Source organism: Oryctolagus cuniculus, chromosome 7, assembly GCF_964237555.1.
Source record: "Oryctolagus cuniculus chromosome 7, mOryCun1.1, whole genome shotgun sequence".
Classification (NCBI taxonomy): domain Eukaryota; kingdom Metazoa; phylum Chordata; class Mammalia; order Lagomorpha; family Leporidae; genus Oryctolagus; species Oryctolagus cuniculus.
The window spans coordinates 22,770,360-22,788,769 of NC_091438.1; the positions used below are offsets into that span (position 1 = coordinate 22,770,360).

Sequence of the window (18,410 nt, forward strand, 5' to 3'; positions counted from 1 at the left end):
GGCTTACCTGCCACTCCCCAAGTAACATGGGTACCCTATGTGCCACCCCAAGTCTAACATGGACCCCACCTTTCACCTCCAGGTAACATGGTGTCCCACCTGCCATCCTACCAGTTTTCATGGGTACCCTATGATTTTGCATCTTACTCTTTGCATTTAAAAGAATATTCTGGAGACCATGCAGTATCCACTACCTGGAAAACGTCTTTTTAAACAAAGTTATATTTATTTGAATGTCAGACTCTCTCTCTCTCTCTCTCTCTCTCTCTCTCTCTCTGTCACACACACACACACACAGAATTTTTCCAACAGCTGGGGCTGGGCCAGGCCACAGCCTGGAGCCAGGAACCCCATCCCAGTCTCCCATGTGGGTAGCAGGGACCCAAGCCCTTGGGCCATCATCTGCTGTCCTCCAGGCGCATTAGCAGGGAGCTGGATTGTGGGACCCCAAGTGATGGCTCAGTTTACCATGCACAACACCCTTCTTTTCTAAGTGGCCGCACCCCATTCCATTATGCGGAGGTACCACAGTTTATTTAACCATTGCCCCACTGAATGCTGGGGATTTCCAGTCTGTTGCAAACAGTGTTGCTGTCAATACCATGGCACAGATGTCGACTCCTGGGTCAAGAGGCCGCTGAGTTGGAAATGTGATAGTTGACCCAAAATTCCCCCAAGTCATGCCATTTGCACTCCCACCAGCAAGGTGGAAGTGGGCCTGTTCTGTTCAGGGCTTTTCTTTCTTTCTAAAGATTTATTAATTTGAGAGGCAGAGTTAGAGAGAAAGGAGAGACATCCATCTACTGGTTCACTCTCCAAATGGCCGCAATAGCCAGAGCTGGGCCAATCCAAAACCAGGAGCCAAGAGCTTCCTTTGGGTCTCCCACATGGGTGCAGGGGCCCAACCAAGTGGAGGCTGTCCTCCACTGCTTTCCCAGGCCATCAGGAGGGAGCTGGATTGGAAGTACAGCAACCGGGACTCAAACCAACACCCACGCGGGACGCTGGCACTGCAGGCAGAGGGCCGACCGCTACGCCACACCCCCCAGGGCTTTTCTAAAGGGGAATCACCGTGTCCCTGAGCCAGCTCAGGGCGCCCTGGCCACTGCACTAGCGTGGCGAAAGCTGGCCTCAAGACGGAGACTTCACGTTGATCCAGAGAGGGTGGGATGGGTTGGTGTGGGCTAGGGGAGGACGCAGATAAGTGCCGTTGGCAGGCCTGAGCAGGGTGAGGGGCCCGTGTCACAGGGCGGGGGCAGGGGGAGGGGGCCGTGCCTGCACCAAGGACTGCAGAACCTGGTCCTTGTGAAGCTTGGCATCGGTTGCGTCTGTTCTACCCCCATGTACCTGGGGAGTGGGCAACATCTCCCTGCCAATCTGAGAGAAAGCAGGCTCACGTCATCCATCAGTTTATTACCGAAATTCATTTCTATCCCATCTCTGCCCAACAAGCATTGGACGCTGCCATGGTCGCTCTGGCTGCTGGCTATAAGGGGCAGGAAACAGTCCCACGAGGCACACAGGACCATACCCACCCCAGCTGCCTGGCCCCCAAGCAGACCGAGAGCTGCACAGGCGCAGGACCCTTTCAGCGGCAGGCGGTAAGTGCCCCACTCAGAAACGCTGGAAGAGATGGGTGAATGCTGTCCTTGCAGCACCGAGGTGAGGCTGCAGCGTTCAATCTGTAAGCACTTGACTGTAGATCATCTCATTTAAATGTCCAGAACAGGCTTCCAAGACCAACAACAGCCAGACTGCTCATCTCTGAGCAGCTGGGGCGCCAAGGTCGAGGTAGGGTTTCGGGGAGGGCGTACAGGCGGCTTAGCGGGACAAGCTTGACTGGCCATGGGTTTCACTATTTCCCTAGTGGGCGGGGGAGAGGGGAGGGCCGGATTCACAGAAGCTACCCTGAAGCTGTAAGGAGAGACCAAGAATCTGGTGTCAGAAGGCGCCCTGCGCAGTTTGGGCCTTGGCTGGCTGCCCGAGGACAGAGGGGTGGGACAGTGGGAACTTGCCAGGAAGCTGAGGTCCCGCTCTGCACTGCACTAGGGAATGGTTTAGTGGCCAAGCAGGCCAAAGCCAGCCCCAAGTTCTGCTCCTCAGGGCCACCGCTGCCCAGATATGCAACCTCAGGGTGGGTGTGACCCTGGAGTTTTTGGGCAGCTTGTTGTAAAAGTAGCCATCTGGCAGTGAGCCATACCCACAAGAAGCTGTGAGTCCCTCCCTGGCCCCTGCGCTGCCGGGAGTCACTGCTACTTCTTCCAGGCTGGCCTCCCGGCAGCTGCCATCTGCACTTTCTGCACACTGCCACCACCGCCCCTGAAAGATGGCCACAGGGTAAGTTCAAAATGCTTAGCTGGCTGGGGCAGTGTAGCACGGGCACCTCCTCCTCCCACATCCTGCAGAGTAGGGCTCTGTGGACACAGCAGGGGAGGGTTCTGGTGGGAAGCGCCGTGGACACACTAAGGTGGGAGTAGGTGAGGAGGGCCAGTGCATCCCTATGGCTCCCCAGCCCTGGGGCGGCGGCCCAGCCTAAGGGCCTCTTAGATGCCTGGAGGTCGTTCACAGCTTTGGGGCCCTAGGCTCACTTCACTTCAGCAGCCTGGTGGGGCCGGTCTCGCCGCCTTCTTGAGTGTCCCTGTTTTTAGATTACTTTCACATTGTATCTTGCATTAACTGCTCCCTATTGCTTCTGACTTGTTGGTTTTGTGGCTTCCCCAGCTGAGAGCTGTGTGCGCGTGCGCTTCTGGTCCCTCCTGTCTCCTTCCCAGCTGAGTGTTCACAGTGTAGAGGGAGACTTACAGGGCAGGTGCACAGGGCAGGGGTAGCAGGAGACAGCTGCGCAGGCTGGGTGCTTCTTGCGGGATGGACCACGGGTGCTCTGCCTCTCTGCCCCATCAGGCATCTCATTGGAGGAGGGGTGAGGAGGCGCAATTTAGACATCAGGACTACGGGAATGGAGCAGGGAGCGGGAAGGGAGGCTGTCTGGAGGGTGGGCTGGGGGAGGGCTCCTTGTCCCAGGGTCCAGAGGAGCAGGGCGGAAGCAGGAGTGTGTGTGGGGGTCAGTCGCAGTCTGCAGAGGTGAGGTCCTAGCGGGGGTCTGCGCTCCCAGGCCCATTTCCAGATGGTGATGTTCTAAACTTGCCTCCAGCTGGGGGCCTCGACAACTTGAGGCTGCAGAGTACAAGCTCAGGGAGGGTGTGAACCAAGGGAGAGAATGGAACACAGGGCCTCTGGGGACTTCCGCCTTGACCCTCACGCAGTCCACAGACGGTGGCAAGCTCTGGTGCTCTGGCAGGAAGCAGGCAGCCCGAGAACAAGGTCAAGGGTGCACGGGGGCGATCCCAGCCTCCCCCAGTCCTGCAGCTGGGCCCAGGCTCTACTGTCAGCGTGGGAACCGCGGGAGCCACCCCCTGTGTCCTGGGGCTCAGTCCCCATCCAAGTATCCCCGGCTGAGCGCCAGCCGTGGCTCTGAGGCTTGGCAGCGACCAGACCTAGAGAGCCATGCTCAGAACTTGTGCTGGTGGCTCCGGGGGTCTTTGGGCTTCCCTCCCAGAGGTGAGGCCGACGCCAGCGGGGCATCCAAGGCCTGTCTCCGGATGAGCTCTGCGTAGAGCCCGCCTTTCTTCAGGAGCTCTTCATGGGTCCCAGCCTGGAAGACGGGAGGGAGGGGCAGAGGGTCACCGCAACAGCACCGAGTTCAGAGCCCTGGGAGGGCTGCACTGCATCAGCCACTGGGCTCTCGGTCTCTTAAGCCAGTGTCCATTCGGCAGACGCTCTGAGAAGCGTCCAAGCAGGAAAGAACTGCCACTGGCACAGCGTGGTAGCGCCACCACCCTGTTTAGTGCACTTTGAGAGAACATCTACTTCTTCCCATCTGCCCTGTAGAACCCAGAGCTGCAACTCAGAACCCAGGGCCCCTGCGGCTGGAGGCTGGGGTCAAGCCCAGTCTCTGAGGTGCTGCTCCTCCCTGGTCCCTCGTCAGGGTCCCTGGTGCTACCGCATAGGCACCGCAGCCCCTGGGCGGCCAGCTCCGTTCTAGGCCCCAGCCCCATGTACTTCTGTCCTGGGGCCTGGGAGCCGACGGTGTAGCTCTCCTATCCCAGGAGACAGAAGAAACCAAGGCCCCGAGAACCTGGGGCTAGCCCTGAGGCCAGGCTGGACGCTCCCAGAGCTCAGCTGAGCTGCCTGTTCCACTGCTCATGCCGAAACCCTCCAGAACCCAGACCCGGACTGACCTCCCAGACACGGCCCTTGGCCATGACGACGATGCGGTGGGCCGCACGTACAGTGCTGAGCCTGTGGGCAATGACCAGCACGGTGCGGCCAGTGCTGGCCCGGTCCAGGGCCTCCTGCACCACCCGCTCGGACTCCGCGTCCAGCGCACTGGTGGCCTCGTCCAGGATCAGCACCGTGGGCTGCTTGATGAGGGCACGGGCGATAGCCAGGCGCTGCTTCTGGCCACCAGACAGGGTTGTGCCCCGCTCACCTGAGGAGGAAGGGGACAGGGCAGGGGTCTGAAGGGATCATAAGGGCTGCCAAGGGGCACAGGTCCTTCCCGAGTACCCACAGGTCCTCGGGGCGATGCCCATCAGTCCCCAGTGCCAGACCTGTGCAAGTCAGGGCACAACTCACACAACACAGTGTGTCACCAATTGCCCTTGCCACGGCTGACCTCAGAGCCAGCACGGCTGCTCCCTGCCCTGTGCCTGCAGCCCCAGCCACCTTCCTAGGTCCCCACTGGGAAAAGGACTGGTCTGCACCCAGCCATGGGCTCCCACAGCACAGTGACCCCACGTATGGTGGGACGTGAAGCCCACCACGCAGGACAGCAGACCATAATAGCCTGGGAGCCACAAAAGAACCTCAAGGCAATGCCAGGGTCATAGGCCAGTGATGGGGCGGGGTGGGGGGACAGCCCTGGGAAGCCCCTGATGAGCAGGGAGTGAGCTGGGATCAGAGGTACAAGGAGAATGCAACTTAAGAGAGGTGTGGCCGAGCTCCCCGGCCAGGCAGGAGCGTGCAGAACCTGAGCAGCGTGAGCACACATGGGCTGTGACCCCCACCCCGTCCCCACAGCGCCACCTCTAGTCTCTCCTGGCCAGAGCTCTGGTCCGCCCTGAAATGATCAGCGTCTCTCCCCAGCTGCCGCTGCTCCCCTCGGTCTCAGTGAGGCACCCACTGCTTGCGCTGCACCCGTCTCCCCTGTCTCCCCTCTCAGGCCTTGCAGATCCGGGCAGGGTCCCGTCCCTGGGACTCACCCACAATGGTGTGGTAGCCCTCCGGGAAGCTGCTGATGAACTCATGGGCATTGGCCTCCCGCGCAGCCGCATACACCTCTTCATCAGAAGCATCCAGCTTCCCAAAACGGATGTTCTCCATGATGGATGTTCCAAACAGGACTGGCTCCTGGGTGGGGGTGGGGGGCATAGAGATGAGCCCACAGGAAATGTCCCCTCGAGGGGCTGCCTTGCACAGCAGGAGACCCCCCCCCCGGCTGGATCAGAGTAGGACCCCCTGCAGGGATCCTAGGGAGAATCCGAAGTTTAAAGCCAGAGAGCAGCAGGGACACAGCGTGACCCGTGACAGGGCAGGAGAGGTGACCTCTCACCAAGGGCCTAGATTCCTCAGGAGGAGGGCAGGCGAGGAGGCGGCCAGGACGGCAAGGCCAGCTGGCCCAACAGAGCCATGGAGGACTGTTTGGTGTGTGGCCATCCCTCAGGGTGCACAGAGGGAAGACGGGCCCCTTGCTGGGCAGCGCCACCTCAAGGAGAGGGAAAGGGGCTGGAGGCTTGGCGCTGCAGGCTGGGCCCTGGGTGGACAGTGGCCACCAGCAGTCCTGGCCCCACAGTTGTGGGCTTCTCTAGACTTTCTGGATGCCACAGCCTTCAAAGAGGATCCTAAAGGGATCCTAAAGCACCCAGCTGCAAAGACTGCTGTAACAGAACAAAGCGTTCCTGCCCCTGAGCCACAGAACCCAGGGCCTCCGACCCCGACAGCAGCCAGGAGCAGTGAGGAAGGCCAGGGGCCTGCTGAGAGCAGCAGGACACGGGTGGGAAGGACAGACAAGGCCCTGGGGACTGAGAAGAGCAAGGCCCGGGGGAAGGAGGTGGGTGAGGGCAGCCCTGCCCTGCGTGCCATGGGCCTTGGGCCACGTACCTGGCTGATGAAGCCGACAACCTGGCCCCGGAGCCAGGAGGGATCCAGCGTGCGCAGGTCCCTCCCGTCCAGCATCACCGTGCCGGCCGTGGGGTCGTAGAAGCGCTCCAGCAGGGAAGCCACGGTGGTCTTTCCTGGAGAGTTGTGCGAGGGAGGCAGGGTTCTGGGGACCGCCCCAGGGAACACAGTACCCCCCCCACCACCCCACCTCCACCCCCTGCCCTGGCTCACGTTCCAGCCTTGCCGAGTGGCTATCTGAGGAAAGCGAGCCAGAGGGTACGGGGATCCCCCTTACCTCCCCCAGACTGGCCCACGAGGGCCACGATCTTGCCAGGGGGCAGCGTCAGGGTGAAATCTCTGAGCACTTCGAAGCCGGGGCGGCAGGGGTAACTGGAGGAGCCAAGAGACCCAGCACCCCCAGTCAGATGAGGCTTCCGGGCCCTCATGGACCTCGTCCCTCCGAGGTGGCTCCTTTATGGGGCGGGGGGCAGGAGGCCACTCTCCCCACCCAGCTCCCTTCCAGTCCTCAGCCCACAAAGGCCCAGCCCCGCCCCGCTCACGGACGCTGACCTGAAGCAGACGTTCTGAAACGTGACGGAGCCGCGCAGCTGCTCCCTGGGGATGCAGCAGCCCCCAGACAGCGGGATGCAGGGGTGCAGGGCCATGTACTCAAAGACACGGGTGCCTGCACTGAGCCCTCGCACCACCTGGGGGAGGGAAGTCAAAGTGTACAGTGAGGAGGAAGTGGGGGCTCCTAGGGAAGTGAGCCGCTGGGTGCTGGCTGGGAGCACTCACAGCATTTTCTGAGCCCCCAGTGGGGCCGGGCTGTGGCCCTGGGGCTCAGTTACCCCCTGCTCCTCCCTGCTGTCTCACAGCCAGTCACAGCCAGCGCCCTCACCTTCACACCAACCCCTGCTTACCTGACCAAACAGGATAGAGATGTTGGCCATGGACCTGTGAGGAAGAGGTGACAAGAGGCAGTGAGAAGCGGAAGGACCCAGCTGAAGGGGACAGGGGACTGCAGACTGCAGGCCACAGCCACGACTCGGCTCAGCCCCTCACCGACTGCAGAAGGACACCTGCCCTTCGGCTACCCCAGATCCCGGAGGAGGACAAGGATGTGGCCGGAAGACCCGAGACCTCGGCAGGTGCCCTCCGCTCACCTGTGCAGGGGTGACGTCATGCACAGTTAACCCCATGACCCTCCCACCTCAGCCCTGGTGACGCAGACGCGGTGTTGTCCACAGGGCTCCGGCCTGGCAGCTAGCAGCAGCTGCTAGCCCTAGCAGGGTGTTGTCTGGTGTTGGCTGGACTCTTGGGGGAAGCGACAGCTTACACTCAAATTAAAGTGAAAAACACGGGTGTTGCATCTTTTCAGGGAAAGAAAACAAGGGCTGCAAGGAACGCTGGAGACCCCAAAACAAAAGTCTACAAGCGCGTTCACCATGGCCTGCCCTGGAGGTGTGTGTTAAGTGCATGCGATGGGTGTGTGTGTGTGTTTATCTGTCTAGACAGTGGGTCATCTCCCTGGTCACAGCAGAGCCGGGGATGTGGTTGGTCAGCCGCAGCGAGGCTTGGGAGGGAGATGAGTCAACCAGGTCTTAGTCACTGGTCACCGACTGGCCTGGCCACCCCGACAGTGTCTGCCTGCCACTGTACGCAGGGTCCTCTCTCTTTAAGGAGGAAACACTGATTCCCACATCCTTGGCCTGCAGGACTCACTTCTTCCAGCACTGGGGTCGGGTCGGGGGTGGTGGGAAGAGCCCTGGAGCCCGCAAGGAAATGGTTGTGGCGGCTCAGAGCCCTGAGCACTTGCCCTGGGAGGGGAGGGGGACCGGCAGGCAGAGAAGGGCCAAGCCAGCGAGATCTCTCTTGCTGAGAAGGGGAACGTTCTCCTTGTAGATCTGGAAGCCATTAGGGGCTGGCAAAGGGGCCAGGCAGCAGCTGAAATCCAAGATGCACATGACGCATCTGTGCGTGAGACCCTGCTCAGAGAGCCCTCCTGAGGTGGGGCCCGGCCCCTGCGCTGTAGACAAGAATAAGTACTCAGGAGGGGGTCCACAGGGTGAGGCTGCCTCCAGCGGGGCAGGGCTGTCCTGCCCCTTCCTCCTCCAGCCTCAGCTGGCTGACCACCAGCACTGACCATGTCCCCTGGGCTGACCTGTGGTTCTCTGGGCATTCCTGCATCTGAAAGGTACCAATAGGGCATAGAGGGGTAAGCAGGGCCTGTCCTCAGGCCATAAAGGGAAGACAGGGCCTGAGGCAGCAGGCCCAAGGCTGCTTAAGGAACCAACATTCCCCAGGACCGGAAGGATCTCCCTGCTCAGAGAGGCTGGAGCTCAGAAAGTGGGCCAGCCCCAGGGGTGGGGAGGGCGAGGGCCTCAGAGGGGACACCCAAGCCCCTTCTCGACCAAAGTCCGAGCACCTGGATCCCAGAGCTCCCCGGGAATAGTTTCTGGGCCAGAAGAGGGAGGAGGAGGAGGCTGCCTGGGATGGGCGGATCCACCCGTGTCCTCATCAAGGAGCAGAAACAGGGCGAGGATGCTGTTCCTGTAGCTGCACAAGGGAGCGGAATCCTGGCTCTGGGCCGGTCAAGGCCATTCCTCCGTCTTGGTGAGCAAGGGCATGTCCTACCTGCTCTCTCAGGGCTAGCCCCACGTTACATGGCCAGTAAGCCCAACTGGGAAGAAATGCCCTTCACTGGCGGTGAGCAGGGAGGCGGGGCAGGGCCACGAGCAGCATGGGTCAGCATTGTCACCTCCAGGGGGACAGCAGACCAGTGGGCAGGGGGTAGGCATGAAGCAATGTCGTTTTCTTGACGCGGCTGCTGGTAGCACCGGTCTTCACTCTTTAATTATTACGGCACTTTCACTCTTTAATTATTTATCCTAACATATATTTATGTTGTAGTATTTTGATATACTTGGGGTGTGCGTAGGGGGAGCAAAGCTGGAAAACAGTAGGAACTGCTAGAGTTGAGCTTGGAACAGGAAGGGGAGGTGGCGGTGTCTGGGCTATCCTATGGCAGAGGCAGCTGAGGGCCCCGGCTGCCCCGGATCAGCGATGGGGCCTGGCAGAGCAGGTAGTCTGTAGTGAACAACAGTAAGCTACAACGGTGGGATTTTCAGGGGCAAGGGTCCACCTCTCATCCCCGGAAATGGTCAGGCAGCAGGTGAGGGGGCAGCTCTTTTTTTTTTTTTTTTTGACAGGCAGAGTGGACAGTGAGAGAGACAGAGAGAAAGGTCTTCCTTTTGCCGTTGGTTCACCCTCCAATGGCCACTGAGGCTGGCGTGCTGCGGCTGGCGCACCGCACTGATCTGATGGCAGGAGCCAGGTGCTTATCCTGGTCTCCCATGGGGTGCAGGGCCCAAGCACTTGGGCCATCCTCCACTGCACTCCCTGGCCATGGCAGAGAGGGCCTGCAAGAGGGGCAAACGGGACAGAATCCGGCGCCCCAACCGGGACTAGAACCCCTTGTGCCGGCACTGTAGGCAGAGGATTAGCTTAGTGAGCCGCAGCGCCGGCAAGGGGAGGCAGCTCTTAAAAAGTCTGACAAGCGGGCTGGCATTGTGGCGTAGCAGGTTAAGCCACTGTCTGGGCATCGTAAGAGCACCAGTTGGAATCCCGGCTGCCCCACTTAGGATCCAGCTCCCTGCTAATGTGCCTGGGGAGGCAGCAGGAGATGGCCCAAGTCCTTGGGAGACCTGGATAGAGTTCCAGGCTCCTGGCTTTTGCCTGGCCCAGCCCCAGCCCCAGCCCCAGCTGTTGCAGTCACTTGGGGAATGAACTAGCAGATGGAAGATCTCTATGTCTCTCCCTCCCTCTGCCTTTTAAATAAATAACTAAGTTAATTAATTAAATAAAATAAAAAGGAGGAATATGGCATATTAAAAAAAAAAGGTTGGACAAGGACAGTCCACGCATACATGGAATGCTCTTGAGCCTTAGAGGAAGGAAAGTCTGACCCTTGAAGTGGAGGAACTTGGAGAAGAGACACGAGGACAAGCAGCGTGTGACTCCCAGGGTACGAGTGCCCCAGAGTGGTCAAACTCAGAGTACAGGGGTGGCTGCCAGGGGCTGCGGGGAGAGGGGTGGAGCCAGTGTTCACTGGGGACGGGCTCCTTATGCTACTCAAGTGTCCCTGAAAAACGGCCAGGATGGTAAATTTTACGTTATGTGTATTTTACCACAATTAAAAAAAAAAAGGCCTGACAAGGAAACTTGTGGGCTGTCTGGAAGATGATGACTGCATTCCTGAGCATGTGGCTCAGTGACTCAGCCTGGGGGCTTGGTCGAAGTCCTGAGGGGCTCTCTCCCCAATCCCTGCGCTCCCCTGGGGCAGCTGGGCAGGATGGGGGCCGGGCAGCAGTCCCCTAACTCAGCAGGGCTCTGGGGGCTCCTTGAGGAGGGGGCCACCCCCCACTTACCTCTGCACCGTCTGAGAGGCCACCAGGAAGGACATGAGGTCTCCCCCTGTCAGCTGCTGTCCAGCCACTAGGGAGCCCCCAATGAACAGGGTGCCCAGGACCATACCTGCAAGGGGACGGGAACGGGGGTGAGGGAGGAAGCGGTGAGAGCCGAGGAAAGAGCCCTGGCCTCTGTTGGTCTGCAGTCCCAGGCCTGCTCTGCCACCAGCTGCCGGGGAGTTCTGGCGAGTTCTTGGACGGTCTCAGCCTTGGTTTGCTCATTGGAGAAGCACCTGCCTGGCTTCCCGCTGAGCACGGCTGCAGCGTTGCCCGTGCAGCTCCGCTGGGTGACGGCCATGGCAGCCAGGGCGCCTGGCAGTGTCTGAGGGGCTGTGGTGGGTGGAGAGCCGCCCCTCACCTGTCTTCTCCCCCGCTCGTGAACCCAGAGCCTCCCAGGCAAGGACTCGCTCACTCACAGTTGAACGCGATGTTGGAAAGCCCTTGGAACAAGGCGATGCCCCTGCCCAGCTCCTCTGCCTTGCAGCGGCACGCGTCCAGCTCTGCTCCATAGCGTCTGGGGAGACAGAGGCCGGCCCCGCGTTCAGGAAACGGCTGGGCTGGTGTGCAGGGCGGTGGGGAGTGTCCCTACTCTGTACTTCGTCCCTCCCAGGACTCACTCCTCTTCCCGCTGCTCCATGGCGAAGGCCCGCACGGTCCGAACATTGCCCAAGGCCTCATCTGCTACACCTGTGGCTCTGGCAATCTGCAAGGAGCCCAGGAAACAGCGGGCCAGGATGGAGACGGGAGTAGTGACGGGGGTTGGGGAAGGGCTGGGCAAAGGTAAGGGAGGGGACACGGAGGACAGCCCAAAACTCCAGTACCTGCTCCTGACACTGGCGAGACAACTTCCGGAGACCCGAGCCCATCAGGGTGCCCACTCCCATCAGGGCAGGTGTGGCCACCATCAGCAGCAGTGTGAGGCGTGGGGACAGCATGGACAGGGACACCAGGCAGCCAGCCACCTGGGTGCAGCTGCGCAGCCCCTGGGCAGGAGGAAAAGGACGTGGGGCTTCTGGCTACAGCCTGCGTTCACAGGCGCAGGCCACGAGTCTGACTCCTGGAGGCCAAGCGGCAGTCACGGGTCACAGTGTGACCTTTTCTTGGCCAGCTAGGGTCCAACCACCAGCAGGCACAAAGTGGCTGAGAATGGGGACCGCAGCATCATTTCCCTGGGCAATCCCAAGTTTGCTGCCCTTTCTCTGCTAGAAATTGAACTACAGGAACCAACGAGGCAGGGATCACGCACAGTGGCCACTGTGGACCAGGGTCTGGCAGAACCAGTGGCCTCGGCGATGGTGGGGGTGGATGAGGGGAGGATGCCAGATTACAGAGCCACGGCATGAGTTCAACACTTGTAGGCAATCCAGGCACTCAGGGGAGGAGGCAGGCCAAGGGCATCTGCTTGTGCCGGGAAAGGCTGGTCTGAGGGCTTGGGAAGGCCTCACGGAGGTGGCATCCTACCTTGACCCCGAATGCTGCCTTAGCACCTCCCTCCCATGAGTGTCCAAGCTCCCTCACCCACCTCCTTCACAGGCTGGGCCTTGGCTCTGGGCCCAACGTGGGAGCCAGGCCAGGGCAGGGCAGGGCTGCGCGCACACCTATTGGGGAGGCTTGGGGCCACTAACCTGGGAGATGACAAGCTTGAAGGATGACTTGAACTCCTGCACGTCAGTCGTCAATCGGCTCACCAGCTGCCCTGTCTTCTTAGCATCAAAGAAAGCAATATCTTGCCTGGGGGTGGGACATGGAAGCAGCGGGTGGAGAAGAGGGAGACGCTACTTCAGGGTGAGGCCCGACCCCCCAGATCCTCCCGAAGACCCCTTCTGGGGCTCATCAGTCACCCCTGCCCCGCACCCTGCAGCTGGCAGTACCGGAGCAGAGAGCTGAAGAGAGCCCTCCTCATGTCCACAGCCATACGCTCACCGATGTGGGACAGCAGCACCAGGTACCCGAAAGTCAGCAGTCCCTGTGAGAGAGGCCAGCGCAGTCAGGGGCACCCGGGCGGCTCCTCCCTCACGGGCCCACAGGCCCTCCCACCCTGCCATACCTGGATGCCGTAGAGGACGAGCAAGCGGGTGCCGAGACTCCGGGACTCCGTCACGAAGCTCCCCACGTGCTCCCTCGTGTACTTGGCCACGATCTCTACCAGCTGGCCCAGGAGCAGGGGGATCTGGACATTCACCAGTGCTGCGCCCAGCGCCAACTGGAATGGGGGCGGGGCACACGTTTCAAGAAGGGGAGCCCTCCTCTTCCCCTCCCCCTTCCTCTCCCACTACTAGCCTTTTTTTTTTTTTTTTTTTTCCACAGTGTGGCTGCTCATGTGGACACACCAGCCCAGGTAGACCCCCACACCCTGCAAAACTGGCTGTCCTGTGTAGATTCTTCCGGTATCCCTAGCACCCCAGCCCTGGGGCCCGCCCTTGCTACTCCCACAAGGTCTCCCCTGAGGCGTGGTGAGGCAGGAATGTGGCCCTTCCCTGTCCCCAGCGTGGACAAGTGGAGAAAGCCTCACCACAATGGCTGCCCCCAGGACCAGCAGGTGGGGGCGCAGGAAGTGCCAGAAGAGCGTCCAGTTAAAGCTGGACTCCACAACACGGGGCGTGCAGCGGGCAGGAGGGGCCTCTTCCGCCTCACACAGAGCCACAAGGCAGAGGCGCGGATGCTTGCTCAGCAACACGGGCCCCAGCAGGGCTCCCCCGACCCAGCACCAGGCAGAGGGGCTCCGGCTGGGTGCTGGCGGGGCTCGAGGGAGGTAGGCCCGGAGCTGGAACCGCAGCCGGGCCAGCGCCCTGAGGAGGGAGGAGCCGTGGCAGCCATCAGAGCACCTGCAGGGAGAGAATGGTGTTGATGGCTGGAGGCCCTGGCTGTCCTTCAACTGACCCGGGCGCCACCCGAGCTCTGGCCGAGCCTTCTAGACGGCGGCGCTTCTTCCTCTTCTTTTAAAGGTTTATGTATTTCAGGGCTGGCGCTGTGGCGTAGCGGGTAAGGCCGCCGCCTGCAGGGCTGGCATCCCATATGGGCACAGGTTCATGTCCTGGCTGCTCCACTTCTAATCTAGCTCTCCGCTATGGCCTGGGAAAGCAGTAGAAGATGGTCCAAGTCCTTGAGCCCCTGCACCCGTGTGGGAGACCCAAAAGAAGATCCTGGCTCCTGGCTTTGAATTGGCCCAGTTCCAGTCGTTGGAGCCAACTGGGGAGTGAACCAGCAGATGGAAGACCTCTCTCTGAGCAAGTTTTTCAAGTAAATAAATAAATAAATCTTAAAAAAAAAAAAAAGGGTTTATGTATTTGAAAGGCACAGCAACAGAGAGAGATAGAGAGAGCGCGCGCGCGATCTTCTTCCACCTGCTGTGTCACTCCCCAAATGGCTGCAACAGTTAGGAGGTCTGGGCCAGGCTGCAGCCCAGGGCCAGGAACTTCATCCTGGTCTCAGATGTGGGCAGGCAGGGGTCCACTTACTTGGGCCATCTTCTGCTTCCTTCCCAGGTAAGGAACTGGATCTGAAGTGGAGCAACCAGGACTCAGGCCGGCTCTCTCTCTTACGGTGCCAGTGTGGCAGGTGGTGGTTTAACCCGTGGCACCACAACCCCAATCCTGGCAATGCCTCATCTTCCAGGCCTTCCACCCTGGTTTTCTCAGGGCTGCTTTGCAGCAACTTCAGTATCCAAGACAAACACACATGTGCAAAGCTGCTGAGGAATGAGCGTGGGATCAAGTCTTCAACGTGTCCTCCCCCCACGACGTCTCTCAGCACCCATCCAAGCAGGCAGAGGCACCAAGCGCCAGGGCCAGTGATGGTCCCCAGTTTGCGCATGTCAGAGCCGGAGGGCACGCTGGCGGGGAGCTGGCCCACGGGCACTTCTTTGACAGGTAGGCAGAGGGCCTCTGGGAGTGAGGCTCCCGTTCCTCCTCTGTCCTGGCAGCGGGCTTGCAGAGTTCACTGTTGGGTGCACTTGACCCTGGCCTTCCTAGAAGGGAGAGGCTGCTGTTCTCTACCAGCTGCCCCAGGAACAAGGGGGTCTGCACATTTTCACTTACCTGATGGGAAAAAAACTGCATAGAGCTGAGACAGCGGAAATAACCTGTCTCCAGGCAGTAGAACTGGGATGAACGGGCAGCTGTGCTGTCTAATGCAGGGAGTATGGAGGCGGCCAAGACCTCCCTCATGGAGGTCAGGCTCGGGAGAGTTAAAGGGGAAATGCAGGCACTCCCCACGTATGTCCCAGAGAGCCAGGAAAGGCCTTCCAGACGCAGCCTGAAGGTGGACAGAATTGGGCAGGTGCAGGTGGGGAATGGAGTGGGAGAGAGTCCTAGGCAGCAAGAAAGGATGGCGGGAAAGTGCCACACAGGAGGGAGAGGAGACAGGAGGCTTGGGAGAGGGGTCCGTCAGTCCCGTCTTTAGAAAGCATCTGGGCTGTAGGGGGCAATGGAGACCATTTGTGGCTTTCAGGCTAGGGTGTGACCATCATACTTGCACTCTGAAGACCACAGTGGAGGGGAACAGGTGTGCGTGGGAAGGAGGGAACAGGACCGGCTATGGAGAAGCCTGTTGGAAGCAGATGTTATATCAAGCCAGGAGGGTACGGTGGCATGCTCAATGATTCAAATGAGATTAATGATGAGGAAAAGCCTTTAAAAACAAAAACAAAACAGGGGCAAGCATGCTATGGTGGGTTAAGCTGTCAGCTGTCACTCTGTCACTTGGGATGCCTGCGCCCTATATCAGAGCACCTGGGTTCAAGCCCCCCACTCTCACCCCCGGCCCTGTTTCCGATCCGGCTTCCTGCTAATGCACATCCTGGGTGGCAGCAGGTCATGGCTCAAGTACTCGGGTCCCTGCCACCCATGTGGGAGATGCAGATGGAGTTTCTGGTTCCAGTTTCAGTCTGGCTCAGCCTTGCCTGTTGCAGGCATTTGGGGAGTGAACCAGCAGATGGAAGATCTCTCTGTTACCCTGCTTTTCAAATTCAATAAAAATAAACAAACGTAAAAGAACAAAAGACTACGGCATGAGGTTTTTGCACTCTTTCCCAGACTCTTCTAACCGGACTTCAGTCTCACCCCTCCCTTGCTTTCGGGGAAGCCTGTGCCTCTGGCCCCCTCTACATGAAGCCTCACTCACCCCACTCTGCCTGGCTGGCTCCCAGTCTTCTTTTCCACTGTGTTCTACGTCATCCTGAGTTTACGCAGAGAGGCTCACTGTGCTGTCCTGTGTTAACTGTGCCACCTTCCCAAAGGGCAGGAAGCTGGATCTTCTATCGCTAGCACTCAGCACGAATCTGCCAGTGGATGCTTAGCAAATGGTTATGTTTGTTGAGTGAATGCACGCTCTCGATACAGACGCAGAACAGCCCGACTTTGCTACTGCAGTGTTTTGCAAATACTTAGACTTCTCGTGGCCAACAGTTAAGAATTACATTTTACACTGCAACCCAGTACATATGCAAGACAGAACTGAAATGCCTCACAAAGCAATCCCTTCCCTATTTAATTTCTATCACATTTACTTGTAAACGGTCCTGACCCAGTACACTCATTTCCTGATTTACTGAAATGCACTAAGGGATGCACCAACGATGGAACATTATTTGGTGTCTTTTCCTGGGTTTCTCTCTGGTTCAAGTAATAGCAACAGCCTGACCCTTCCTTAAGCACTGTTTTCAAACCTTTAAATAATTTACCATGGCCACGTTCCAGCTTCTCTCACCCCCTCCAAACCAGGACTCTAAGCAGGGCTGGTCACTGCCAAGAACACCAGCCCTTGCCCTCTGTCAAACTGCGCGTCAACCGCTTTGAGCGAGCCCTGCGGGGCCTCCCTGCACGACTGGAAGGGAATGAGCCCCGTCGCTCCGGGCATTTACGTCCAGGTTGGAGTTTCAGCGTCGCTGTTTCCCACCAGCCCCTCTCTCTCCTGTCCAGTGTTTTGTCAAGAACACACGTACGACTCATTAGGCTGACTATCCCTGCCGAGGAGCCATTTCTGTTCGGCTCACCACCAACACTGTATGTCTCCACACTAACTCAGCTTTTGTCCAAACCGCCAAATCGGTTCCAAGAGGCAGGAGGACCGGGCGGGGAGCGGCGCTCCCGCGCGGGCAGTGCGGGCCGGGAGCGGTCACCAAGCTGGACAGTCCCGCCTTTCCAGCCGACTCAATGCTACAGACGTGCAGAGCCTCCTGCCGGGCCCCGAGCGTCGTAATAAATAATTGAGCCTGACTGCTCAGGGAGTGACATTCCACCTCCAAGTCGGGCTAGCCTACAACTCCCAGCAGCCATTGCGCGTGTCCGTGGACTCCATCTCCCGGCAGGCCCCACGCCCTGCCGGCCGCTCAATGGCCCGCGCCGAGTAGCTTTTTTCCTTTTTTTACCTGCCAGTTGAGAATGTCTGGAAACGGAGGGGTAGTAGCGGTCTGCCTGGGAAAGGGCCGTTCCGAATCCCGACCCGAAATAAGTGCACCAACATGCTGGGGAGAGAAATAAGAAGCCGCCGGCACCGGCAGTTCGACTCTCATCTCACTAAGAACTCCATATTGGCTCCGGCCCCCATCCCGACAACCTCTTCGCCCCGCGGCAATGATTGGCGGATAGATGCATCTATCTCATTGCAAACCGTGATTGGAGAAAACGTTGTCGGCCTTTCTCCTTTCGGAGCTGTGATTGGAGAGTATCGCCTGCCCTCCCTCCCCCAGCCGGAATGGGCAGCGCTTTCCACCTGGTGCCCGGGTCGGTTCTGGTGACGTTTTGAGGGTGTGCCGGGCGCGTCCCCCCTTCCATCCTTGGGTTTCCATAGTCACCCGCCGGCCTCTGACCTCGGGCTACCTTCCTGCAGGTACTCCAGGCGGTGTGTAGATATCCTGGAGTTGCCAAGGAATGTACCGCTGTGGGGCCACGAATGAACAAAAGACTGGGAGGTTTTTTGTTTTCCAAATGGTTTGCAAACCATTCGTGTCAGAAGCCCTGGGATGGCAGCCAGGTGTATTTTTGAAAAAAGTCCTGCGGTGGATACCCCCTCCCTACCTCTCAACTACTGAGAACTATTGGTGTGGAGGTCCTGTGGTTTATGAAGTTATGACCTCTGCCCTGTCACCCGGACAGATGCCTTCCTCACCAGTCACGACTACTTGCCCAAGGCGCCTACTGAACAGTGCTGGCTGCTCCGCCTAGCACTTCCGTGTGCTTGTTTATTTGCATAGCTGCCTCCCTCACTGGGCTGTGACTTAGTGATCTGGCTCCTTCCCTTCCAAACAGATGCCCCCTGGCCCGGGGGCAGGGGTGTGGATGGGAAGTTGTCAGCAGGTGAATCAGGAGTGGAACTAGGCAGTACAATGTGCCAGGATTGGCCCACTCTCTGGAGAGGGCTCCTGATGTGAGCATGATGGAATATTCACGATACTAAGTGATATTGGCCAAGAGGGAAGAGAGACTAGACAAAGCCCCCCTCCCAGAACCCATCTTGACCCATGTCCCAGAAAGATCGTGGCGATTCCTGGTACCCCCTTGGAGCGTGAAGCTCCATTTTGCCACCTCCAGAATGGCAGGATCTCATTTCTATAGCTCTACCTCTACAGCAACAACCAAATACAAGTCCTAAGCTACTGTGTCCACTGGCCTCTCAGCAAGGAGGCATGGAGGGAGGAAAACAGGCACACGTGGACTTGAGTTCTGTGGGCAATTCCTTGAATTCCTGCACGTTCCTCCAGTGGAGGATCTGGGAAGCACTGTGCCTGTCTCTCCATTCCTGGGATACCTGCTGTATCTGCCCTGGGGCCTCAGCCCCCCATCCCCC

The 18,410-nt window shown here is 59.1% G+C and overlaps 1 protein-coding gene across 2 annotated transcripts; it reads right to left on the reverse strand.

The window, feature by feature from the left end:
• Window positions 1-1,393: 1,393 nt before the first annotated feature.
• On the reverse strand, window positions 1,394-17,194 carry ABCB8 (ATP binding cassette subfamily B member 8). Of its 2 annotated transcripts, XM_070077326.1 has the most exons (16): window positions 16,993-17,194; window positions 13,138-13,450; window positions 12,673-12,828; window positions 12,497-12,591; window positions 12,251-12,356; window positions 11,447-11,608; window positions 11,243-11,328; window positions 11,042-11,139; window positions 10,587-10,692; window positions 7,080-7,113; window positions 6,730-6,866; window positions 6,455-6,549; window positions 6,160-6,293; window positions 5,262-5,409; window positions 4,239-4,489; window positions 1,394-3,652 (listed from the first exon to the last, which is right to left on the reverse strand). In XM_070077326.1, exons 1-16 carry the CDS (start codon window positions 17,085-17,087, stop codon window positions 3,509-3,511), a joined length of 2,160 nt encoding a protein of 719 aa, XP_069933427.1. In that variant the 5' UTR covers window positions 17,088-17,194; the 3' UTR covers window positions 1,394-3,508. The 2 variants fall into 2 exon arrangements, with proteins under 2 accessions (XP_069933427.1, XP_069933428.1); XM_070077327.1 differs by lacking the exon at window positions 13,138-13,450 and having other exon boundaries at window positions 16,993-17,193.
• Between the last annotated feature and the right edge of the window lie 1,216 nt (window positions 17,195-18,410).